The sequence below is a fragment of the Lynx rufus genome, unplaced genomic scaffold, assembly GCF_022079265.1.
Source record: "Lynx rufus isolate CCGP_SWC_20201006 ecotype Redwood Valley unplaced genomic scaffold, mLynRuf1.p SCAF_15, whole genome shotgun sequence".
In the NCBI taxonomy this organism is placed as follows: Eukaryota; Metazoa; Chordata; class Mammalia; order Carnivora; family Felidae; genus Lynx; species Lynx rufus.
In genome coordinates, this window is record NW_025814829.1 from 41,465,875 (window position 1) to 41,477,836 (window position 11,962).

At 37.4% G+C, this 11,962-nt stretch overlaps 1 protein-coding gene across 1 annotated transcript in view; it reads left to right on the forward strand.

Annotated features, from left to right (window-relative positions):
• HMCN1 (hemicentin 1) overlaps nucleotides 1–9,583 on the forward strand; it is a 465,916-nt gene extending 456,333 nt beyond the window's left edge. The window contains exons 105-107 of the mRNA XM_047077306.1: nucleotides 796–915; nucleotides 7,359–7,485; nucleotides 9,217–9,583. Coding sequence (XP_046933262.1) covers nucleotides 796–915; nucleotides 7,359–7,485; nucleotides 9,217–9,583 — 614 coding nt within the window. The remainder of the gene's footprint in view (nucleotides 1–795; nucleotides 916–7,358; nucleotides 7,486–9,216) is intronic.
• Nucleotides 9,584–11,962: the final 2,379 nt, after the last annotated feature.

Sequence of the window (11,962 nt, forward strand, 5' to 3'; positions counted from 1 at the left end):
GGCTTTGTTTAATAATAGCAGATAAATAGTTGTTTACTATAAAATGCTTTCCCTTTATTGTGGTATATGAACCTTCCAACAAATCTGCGTCAGTGATTACTTTTGACAAAAGAATTGACTGAAGTTTTGAGGAGTAAAGTGGGCTCAAGGTGTCATAGCAACTATAGATATGTAGTTGCCATTAGTACTTTATAATTGCATGAAGTGTGATGAATATGCTTATCACAAAATTAAAAACACTTCCACTTGCTATCTCTGTATGGGAAAGTGACGCATGGATGTTGGGGGCAGGTGTGAGGAGAGACAGGAGACTAAAGTTTAAATAAAAACGAACATTCCTTGTTCTAGTTAACACCAATAGAAAATTTGTCTTTTAAGTAAACCCTAGTATAAAGGGTATAAAGGGTATACTTTATGTACTTTATAAAGAGTATGAAGGGTATAAAGACCTAGTATAAAGTCAAGACTTTAGTACTTTGGTGGTTTAGGATCTTGTACAAATCTGTTTCATCTGCCATTCCTAATATAGAAATATAGAAATTGGCCAGTTTGGGGCTTCGGCTCATATATACTTACACACAGAAGAGATGTTCATATTTTATGAAATAGTACAATTGATATTGGACTCCATTAAAAACAGATCCTGATATAAAACAGCTCTGAGCATGTTAAATCCCATGAGTTGTAAAAAATAGAAGTTTTTCTATTGTATATCCACAACTTGTGTATAATTGGTTCTGTCAAGTTTCTGCCCTTGTTTTGCATGGTTGTACACCCTGCTTTCTTTCTGCGTAGATATTGATGAATGTGAAAACCGAGACACTTGCCAGCACGAATGCAAAAATACCTTTGGAAGCTATCAGTGTATCTGTCCACCTGGCTATCAGCTTACGCTCAATGGAAAGACCTGTCAAGGTAAGAAAAAGTTGGGATGTTCATTGCTGCGACTTGACTTAGAGCCGGTGTAGGAGAGTGTGAGAAAATAATGTTTTCTTTCTTTTTTTTTTTTAAATATTCTCCTAGTTGCTTCCTCTTCCTTCTCATTCCCCTTGGTCATATTTATTTTTAAACATTGCCTTTGCAAGTAGGAGAACCAGTAAGAGAGCAAGTAGGCAAAGGAAAATTGTTGAGAATCAGTACTGGTTCAGTCTTATAGAAGGAGCAAGAATGCCTAAACCAGTTCATGTTATATATTTTTAAAAATAAGTGGAAATAAACCTCTTCAAATGTCTTTTCAAAGTTCAGCCAAGATGGAAGAGGAAATAGGAAGAGACCTTGGTAAATTTTACTCCAGTATTAGGCACTATTTTATTTTTTGTCTTGGCAAACAGTGGGTGGTCAACTAAGCAATCTATTCTTTGAGTCTACAAATGATGTGGCACAATCATGAATTGGCAGTGCAGAATGCAAAAGGTGCATCTGCAAATGAATAAAATAATCTCTTCCCTTTAATATCTTAGTCCAATGGAAACAGACATGTTAATAAAAACATAATATACAGGGTTATAGGTACTGTAACGGAGTTTGGGACAATGTGTAGTGATGGTAGAAAGGAAAAAAAAACTATCAATCTCAATATTACCCTCTTTACACAAAAATATGTAAAGCATTTTGCTTTAATGAGATATATTATGTTGCAATGCAAACTTAGATCAGAAAGAAATAAGAACCTACGTCAAGAAACCCCCTCAATTTTGTGGACAAAATCAGAAGTAGTATATCGGTCTTAACAAGCCTCTGAATTATATTAATTTCTGTTATATACAAACTGTATCCTTTGCTAAAGTACAACAAATAAAATCTCCAAAGGAGTGCTTATCAGTACCAGTCAAATTTAGATTACATTTTCCCTCTGTGTGAGATTCACAAGACTTGCTAGGATTTCAAGTCACAGAAAGTGTGTTCCAGGAAACAAGAGCTGGATGTATGATGGGGCCACCTCAGTTCCATGAGCTCTAACCCCTCCCTCACCCATTCACCCATTCCCTCCCTGATATCTCCCACTGGATCATGTAGACTGGAAAAGGAAAGTGAACACCGTAATAACCTTCGCTCCCAGCCATCTGTCACAAACATTTATTTAAAACCCTATGCAGAACTTTCTACTGAGGTTTGAAGTACGAGAATAATATATTACATTATAGCCATGTTTTTCCAAAGTATTAACTCATTTTAACCAACAGTACAGATATGTCAAGGGCAATAATTTGTACCCATTCCACAGATAATAAATTCTCAGAGTGATTACATGAGCATTAATATCCTAGAATAATCAAGAACAAGGGTAGGACTTGATCACAGATCTCATAATGTCTAGAATGGGCCTTTGTCTCTCCTATGATGCTTTGAATACCAGGGTCATTGTACTGTAGCATCAGGGTAAGGTGAGAGCATTTACAACTGTCCGTGTTTTATAACCCTCCCCAGGTTGTCACCCCAAGAACCCTCTGAAGAAGTGTCACCCCAAGAACCCTCCCAACATTAACACTGCACTTCCTGTGAGTGTGCCAGGCACCAAGGAAGGAAGCAGAGTAGATACGAAAGCATTTGGAATAACCAACCAAATTACAAAACCTGTTAGCCAGATTTTTAAGTGTTATATTGTATCATATTCTCATGAGAGAATTTTTCTTTTTTTCTAAATTATGGCAGTTTGTTCTTTAAATGCCCTCACCACTCATTAAGTTCAAAACATTTTTCAACTTTCAGTTGTGCTTCAGAGAGTGGAAAATAATGGGAACAAATCAGAAACAGGTGTCACTTGAAATGTTTGTGATTTAAATGGGTTACATATTTTTGTGGTTTTAAAAAAGACTTGAGAGAAAACAATTACATCTTTTAAAGCAGTCTTTAATCTGAAGAATAACTTAGAGTCTTGTTATAGCTTTAGAAAGTGTTTCAGGCATTTATGAGAGAAAAAAGGTTGATAGTCACATGTGCATTCTTGAAGCTTTATACATTAGTGATAAAACTGTGAGTGATAAAGAGGAAATTAAAGTGAATCTGACATTACACAAGGACAGAGACGCTAGTCAAAAGTGGAAGTCACCAGACTACAAAATGAAAAACAAAAAACATGACTGATAATGATTTGCCCAAGAAGCAGAGAGGAGAAACTAAAAGATATTTCTGCTAATTTTAAGCCCCACTAATCTAATTTTAAACGTTTAGAAACACTTTATTGGCATTGCATTTGAAATTAGTGTTCTAATTTATCCAAGTTTTTTTTTAATTTTTTTAATGTTTATTTACTTTTGAGAGAGAGACAGAGTGTGAGTGAGGGAGGAGCAGAGAGAGAGGGAGACTCAGAATCTGAAGCAGGCTCCAGGCCCTGAGCTGTCAGCAGAGAGCCCGATGCGGGGCTTGAACTCATGACCCCGCGAGATCATGACCTGAGCTAAAGTCAGATGCTTACTGAATGAGCCACCCAGGTGCCCCTAATTTATCCGTTTTTAAAAAGGAATCCATAATATTATCAAGAATCTAAATTATTCTTTCTATAAGACAAATGTTTCAAGTATGTTTATCTTAAATTATTGTTTGATGTATCCAGAAGCACTTGGTTAAATGCATTCATATGTCCTAAAGCTATTAATATTAAAGTTTTTCAGTTCATCTTGTATTCTTTTCTTGTAGAATATTTATGTTATAAAATCCCTATCCTTTAATTTCTATCATAGTAATTTTCGTGTAATATTTAATAAAAACCAGACATCATCACATTGTCAGCTAACAGAAGGCAGCACGATTTCTCCATCTTTTCTGGCTTCTCTTTCTAAGACCAGGCAGTAGAATAAATGAACAGAGCAAGCAGGGTGAATGCCTGTAGGGTGTTTAAGCCTGAGGAGATGGTTGTAGACAAAAGACAAAGAAGAGCCACCTGCCCAGAAGCCAAAATACTAAAGAAAGCTTGTCAATGGGAAGTGTGCACTCTGGAGCTAAGGGTGAACACTTTGAATATTAGATTTTGTTTATTTTTATAAATTCACATTCAGCCATTTGAAATCTGTGATAAGATAACTGCTCTTATTATGCATATAGACATGTAACCAGATTCTGGACTCCAGGCTGCCATTTCCATGGGCCCCTGTAGCCCACTGGCCTCCATATGTCTGCAAGAATTCACCATAAAAATTAGAGCTAAAATTAAATTTGGTAGTTGAGTGTGAAGTGAATGTTTTTTGTGAGAAAAAAGAAGATAAGTCTAATTGAATTTCGTTCACATTTTCCTAAAGGGCCTTTTACTTCATTCTTAGATAATCTCATTTTGCCAAGGAGATAACACCCTTCTGATAGATAAAATCATAATTAGAAATTGGTTCAGAGACAATAGGCAAGATTTCAGTGTAATAAAAATTTGTTTCATTCTGCCTTCTATTCCTGTAGGAAAACTAGTCCTAGAAAGCACATTATGTTTAATATCAGCACATCTAAGTAACTACAAAGTCAAGTAAGTGATTTACTCCATATCACTATAGCTCAACATCTTTTTACTTTGTGAAAACTATTAGCAAGTTTAAAGGAAATAATTATACTGTCATTTCCTATAAAACAGAATATACTTGAAACCAAATCTAAAGTGCTCATTTTTGAGACAGAAATACAAATAGTTAATAATTCAGAAATAAAATTTAACATTTATTGTCCATGGTTAAAATACTATCTCTTGGGGCGCCTGGGTGGCTCAGTCGGTTAAGCGTCCGACTTCGGCTCAGGTCACGATCTCGCGGTATGTGGGTTCGAGCCCCGTGTTGGGCTCTGTGCTGACTGCTCAGAGCCCAGAGCCTGTTTCAGATTCTGTGTCCCCTCTCTCTCTGACCCTCCCCCATTCATGCTTTGTCTCTCTCTGTCTCAAAAATAAATAAACGTTAAAAAAAAAATTTTTTTTTTTAAATAATAATAAAATACTATGTCTTGGAATTTCTTCTCTCCTTTCTCTTTTTTTTATAGCAGTATTTCAAGTTATTTGAGGGTTCACAAAAGAACTTACAACTTTAAGCCAAGTCCCACATACATACCATTATGCAGATACCAAGTCACTTACTACCATGAAATGATATAATAGTTTCATATGCACATTGGTGTTGGCACCAATTCCATGATAGAAGTGGTTTTGACCTTTAGGTCCTACCTCTGCAGAGAACTGATTTGGTTCCAATTAATTGTAATTGTTTCCTCTGTACATCAAGATCTATGTTTATTCAAATACTAAAGAAGGAGGCGTGTTCCAGGTGCCTATATACAGCCAATTAAGACTTTATCTAAAATAAGTAGTCTTCAAATTTTTTGCTTGCCTGCTGCAAAAAGAAATTTGAAAACCTTATACGTGTGTCATTCATAATTTTTAAAACTGACCTCCAAAGTTTCATATCATATTTAAATTGTTATAAAGGGTGTGAATTCTGGCTTTGTTGTTTGATGTACATGTGCCTTAAATATATTTTCCTCAGTACTTTGGAGCTGTTGATTTAACCCAGTTAATGGGGAATGACCACTATATAATTTAGAAGTCTATAGTCATTGTTAAACCAACCAACTTGACTGTCAGAAAAAATCTAAGGTCATTTTTGCTGTTCAAGTAAAAGTGTTAAGTAGGTGTTCCCATGACAACCAGCTCACTTCTGAAATCTGACTTAAAATAGAGAGCTAAGACCATTGGTTTATAGCAATGGTGAAATAAGGCCTGCCACCATCAATATGAATAACCAGTTTTTCTCACCCTGAATATGTGCTTTGAATCATCTTACACTTGGGTATCATAAAAAGACTAAGGATTAGTGAAAACCTTTCTTTTGTAAAGCAGAAGAAGGATATAAAATGGGAATGGGGACAGGAGAACTCCAGGCCACAGGAAGTTCTTGGGCAGAGTGCTTTTAGGAAAGAGAACCTAAGGGAAATGTGTTTCTGGATGGAAACTGATTCCCCGAAGTATTTGCCTGCTGTCCCGCTGCTGAAGAGCTTCCACCCACCACCAGGGGAATGCAGGTACCACAGCTGGAGACGAGTGCCCTAAAATATGTTTCTTAACTTGAGGACCTCAAAATCCCTAAAAAACGTTGTAGAACTCTATGGACGCTCCTTCCAGAAAATCCATCAATCTCAATGTTGCACTCACTGTCTGTCTGACTCTGTCCATCTGTCTGTTTCTCTCTCACACAGATACACACACTCACACAGGCACACACAAAAAGATTTTCATTCATAAATCCCCTGATGCTTGAATATGGACCCTAAGTTAAAAATCATGGCTCAAAAACATTTATTTTCAGAAAGCTCAAAAAAGGCTTCCTTTAGCTCCATCTTGATATTTTTTTTTTTAATTTTTTAATGTTTAGTTTTGAGAGAGAGAGAGAGAGAGAGAGAGAGAAAGACAGAGCATGAGCAGGGGAGAGCAGAGAGGGAAACACAGAATCTGAAGCAGGCTGGAGGCTCTGAGTGGCCTGCATGGAGCCTGATGTGGGGCTCAAACTCACAAACCATGAGATCATGACCTGAGCCAAAGTCGGATGCTTAACCAACTAAGCCACCCAGGCACCCCTTGATCTCTCTTAATTATAGTGATTTAAGGGTTTTTATTTACCAACTTGGTATAGAAAGCAACAAAATAAATGGCATTTCATTTGCATGTTTTCCCATTACCCTAGGGAGAGCTATTACCATAGAGAGTGCACCCCACCCCCATAACACCTAAGGATGGATTCTCCACAGTTCAGATTTGATTAAACTTGGATTATGGTTCTTGGGTCATTCATTTGATCCTGGTTTTGGTTTTTTTTCTAAATTCTCTCTCTCTCCACAAGATCTGACTAACCTGTAAAATCTCCCCTGAATTTATCACTGGACTACTTTAATGTCCACTACCCTACCTCCCACTCGACATTTTGAACTTCTAAAACAAAATACCAGGAAGGATCACTCACATTATAAAGAGATTCTTCACTTCACAGGAAGGTTCACAAGTGTCCTTTAAAATTTTAGCTTGTTTTTCATGAATTTAAAGTATTAATTGCTTTAAAAAACTCAAATGCAGTCTGTTTCCCAAATGATAGCTTAATAGCTTCCCTTCTACTTTTATAGCTTTTATTTTTCAATGGCCTTTCACATATGTTACAAAAAATATGTATGTCCCCAAAGCAGTATGGGTAATAGCACAGCCAGCATCAGGATTCCCCCACTTTATGGTTGAAAAAGCCTAGGTATTCCCCCACTATGTGGTTGAAAAAACTTAGGGATGAATTCATTCATGGGGAGAAGGTGGTTAGCCCTCACCATTTCGGTCACATAGCCACAACCCCTGCTCTGATGGCCAGCTCTGACCCAAGTTACTGATGCTGTGTGTTCCTTGTGATGTTTGCTAGATGTTGATGAGTGTCTGGAGCAGAGTGTGCGCTGTGGGCCAAATCGCATGTGCTTCAACATGAGAGGAAGCTACCAGTGCATCGATACCCCCTGTCCACCAAACTACCAACGGGATCCTGTTTCAGGGTACGTCTTGCTTCCTCTTCACAGAAATACTTTTCTTTTAAGTTTGTTTACTTACTTTGAGAGAGAGCCGGGGAGGAACAGAGAGAGAGGGAGAGAGAGAGAATCTCAAGCAGGCTCTGCTCTGTCAGCGCAGAGCCCAAAGCGGGGCTCAAACTCACAAACCGTGAGATCATGACCTGAGCTGAAATTAAGAGTCGGACGCTCAACTGACTGATCCACCCAGACTCCCCAGTCTCAGGAATACTTTTGAAAAGCTTTCTCTCCTCAACCAACAAGCCCTGTCTGTAGGCATATGTAATTCACACCAAATCAATAAGCCCAAGGGTATATGGAGTTACAGTGAATGGGTATGAAATGAGCTCATCCTGCAGCAGCCACTGTAGCCTAACCTATCACTTTTGTCTGCCAAGGTTTTCCCGGACTGTCTCCACAGTATGTAATCCACCATGCCGCATCTAGAATTCTGCCTCAGCAGTGAGAGTTTTATGGGGTGATGGAACCTGACTTTGAAATTTTCTAGTTTCCGTTCGTGTTGCCTCAGGGTTTTAAGGGCTCTCAGCACTTAAAGCATTCCCAGAAGTACCTTGGCTGTAATTATGTTGACTCACTGTGACTCCATGAGAGAATGGTGATGAGCAAGGATGAGTCAATAGTCTGCCCATTCATATATCGTCTTGCTTACATTTCCTGCTGTCTGAAACAGTATCTTTTCTGAGTTCCAAAAAAACTACTCTTCTGTTTTCTCCCACCTTTTACAGAAATGTCATACTCTGTTCAGGTACCAAGTCAATGGGGTGCTTGAAAACAGAGATAGTGGTAGTCATGAATAAGACCCATTAAGAAGGCGGTTCTGAAACCAAATGCTGGTTGGAGCTCACACTTTGTTTTTCCTCTTAACAGTGACTACCAAGTTACTGTAACAGGACCAAGTGTGGACTTCCCACAATCCACTGAAAACCTATTCATAATTGTTTGGGGGGGGGGGTGAGGAATAGGAAAGTGAGGGAGAAAATTAAAAATACTGACTTGGGAAACATCTAAAAATACTATGACTGAAGAATCCATATCTTCAGAAAATAGTCCTTTGTGCATTGTTTTTAAATTTTACTCTCCATTACCAGTGATTTCTGGCAGACAACTTAAGTCATGATGCCTCAAAAACAGCCAGTGTGGGCTCTGAAAAAAGAACACGTAGTATTTGTAATCTAAAATAATGTGGAAAACAAATACAAAAGGAAGCGCTTCCCCCCCCAACCACGAATCTTAGTTGACCTTTCATTATTTTTAGAAAAATAAACCAAATATTAATATATTCTATTTCAGCTTTCAGTCTTGGGATAGATGTTACAATTTAAAAATAGCTTGTGTTCCTTTCATTAAAAAGTACTTGTTTCCAGTATATGTACATAAGATGCTTCTATTTCCAAAATTGACTTTCCATTTTAAAGACACTCTTGTGGTACTCATACTTACTTCAGTGGTTCAAAAACTTCTGATTTTAATGAAACCGAGAGATAGATATTTGACTCTAGACCAGCATGCTCTCACAGACATCTGGCATCTGGTTTGAGTTAGTGACCGAGAACGTGGGGTGGCCTATTGCTCTTGCAGTCAGACTGTCTACTCCCTTTAATGCCTAAAAGTTGTCATGGATCCTGGTCAGCTGCCTCATGCCCTCTCCTGCTTCCAAGCCAGATAACTACATGCATTTCATGCGTTTGTCGTCCTTAGGTTCTGCCTCAAGAACTGTCCACCCAATGATTTGGAATGTGCCTTGAGCCCATATGCCTTGGAATACAAACTTGTCTCACTCCCATTTGGAATAGCTGCCAATCAAGATTTAATCCGGCTGGTTGCATACACGCAGGATGGAGTGATGCATCCCAGGACAACTTTCCTCATGGTAGATGTGGAACAGACTGTTCCTTTTGCCTTAAGGGACGAAAACCTGAAAGGAGTGGTGTATACAACACGACCTTTGCGAGAACCAGAGACCTACCGCATGAGGGTTCGAGCCTCATCCTACAGTGCCAATGGGACCATTGAATATCAGACCACATTCATAGTATATATAGCTGTGTCTGCCTATCCATACTAAGAAGTCCTCCAGAGCCTAATCCAATATTTAAACTGCATTAATCATGGGTATCAAGTCCCCTTCCAGATTACCATCTCCTGAACAGTTGCAATCTTGGCAACTTGAAAATGGTGCTATGCTCTGTTTTGTGTGCCTTCCTTGGTGCCGCTGAGGTATTTTCATGAACCCACCATGGTCATTTCTTTTGGTAAAGTCTAGAAAAGTCCCTTATTATTTTCTTTATTTATTACACTGGAACAGTTACTTTCCAAAGATTATTCTGAACATCTTAGAAGGACATATCAGTGATGTTTTATTGTAGTATAAGAGCTAAGATAGTTTTCCTTAAAAAAAAAAATGAAAACAAAAATAACTCATTCAAAGCCAATGGATTTTTGAGCATTTTAGAATAATAAAACTGGCTGCTATGTGTTTGATCAAAGCTTATTAAGTAACTTATGAAGATGCTTTTTTTAAGTATTCATACTTTATAATGGGATTTATACACCTATTTACACTTTAAGGGAAAAAGAAACACCACTCATTTGAGAAATATACTACAGCTTCTAGAATGTTTTTTTGATACCAAATGGTGTTCACATAGATTGAACATCCAAAAGAAGGATATTATTTTCAGTGGTTTTGTGAAATGAGATGGACCACTTATGATAATAGAAAAAATATTATTTTGTCCTCAGATGATTGTTCATGGCATGGATCTTTGCCCTAGCCTTTTGATATAACCTTCCTTTCAGTTAGCTCTATAACTTTTACATTCCAGTATTTTATTTTCCTGTCAATTGGAAACAATTTTTACAAATACCAATGGGACAGTTTCTTTTGTTTTTCTTGAAAATCTTGTATGTTCAAATTAGCATAAATGTTGAACGTCAATACACTGTACATGGTGGTAACAGACTCTGGAAGCAATTCTCAAGATGTATTCTATTTTTATGAAATGTATATATATATTACCTTGGTGTATTTTCTATATAATATCTTGATGGACTCTTTTATAAAATTATTTTATAAAGCAAAAAACAATGTTACAGTAAAACCAGCCTAAATAAAATTTTCACATCCCTTTTCTTAACCTTTTTGAAAACTTAGTTTGTTTCCTTACAGCTATATAAGCTGTTAAAGTTTATAGTCACATATGCACACACCTCTGTGTGTGTGTCAGACATAGCCAGACTGAAACAGACTTTAAATGGATTCTCTGAATTGGATATGCATTAACTTTAATTCTGTGATATCATCAGACTTAATGGTATTAATAACCCATCTCAAGTGGTAAAGTGGACTCTGGTTGTTAATGGGATATGGTGCCAAAATTGTGCATAACTTATCGCCAATAGACACTTCTAACCAAGGGACTATGGAAGACATGGCCTTGAACAATCAAATATTTACTCCTATAAATCATTTAGTGAAAATGGAGACTAGTTGATGGGTTGGTTACTTGTAAGTGCACTGGAAAACATGGAGAAAGAAAATAATGAGTTTAGGGCTTTCAATTCTCAACTAAAGTTCTGCAAAAAGTATATAAAGTTGAATGATGATCTGAAAGAAACCCTTATCTCTTAGAACTGCAGAGCCAAGTTTTCTAAAAACCAGACCAAAGGTCCAATTCTGGCAGTAGCTGGATTACAATACAAATTTAATTCCTACTCTCACACTTTCTCTTGTGTTAAAGCAGTGATTAAAAAGGAACTGTGACCCCCAAATTTGAGAGCGAGACAAATGAGCAGATTTTGATGAAGCTGGAATCCCTGAATTCCAAATCTGATGTGTTTTCTATGCCAACAGAAACATCTCTTCCTCTCTGTCTAGGAAGTTAGTCTTATTGTCTAAACAACCTATAACAGTCTCTCCTGAAACCCTTGCAAAAAGACTCTAAGCCTTCTCAGGACCAACCCTTATCACCTTTCATTGCTTGTAGACCTACAACCATTTATGTCTTTACAATTCAATAACAAAACCAAAAAAAAAAATATGAAGCTTGTATTTTGAGTGGGTTTTTTTTTTGTAATTCATATTTACTATATTTTTTAAAGTAACCACTGCAACAGATTTTTTTTAAACCTGGTCCTTCCCACGATCAGTGTTTCTTCTATTTTCACTTATTGGCATGCTGTCCTTTCCAACTCCACGTACTCTAACCCAGCTGCCAAGCTCTGTTTGATGCCAAATCATCCATCCAGTCTTCCCCGATCCTTTAAACAAAAGACCCAAAAGACCCCTCTTCTGCACCTAAACTCACATACTTTCTATGTACCTCTATTATGTCACTTGTAACCTTGTATTTCGTATTATGGTTGCTTAGCATGTGCGTTCTCTTGCCTACTAGACAGCAGTAGGAGGCAACCTTCAGAATGGGAGAAGATATTTCCAAATGAC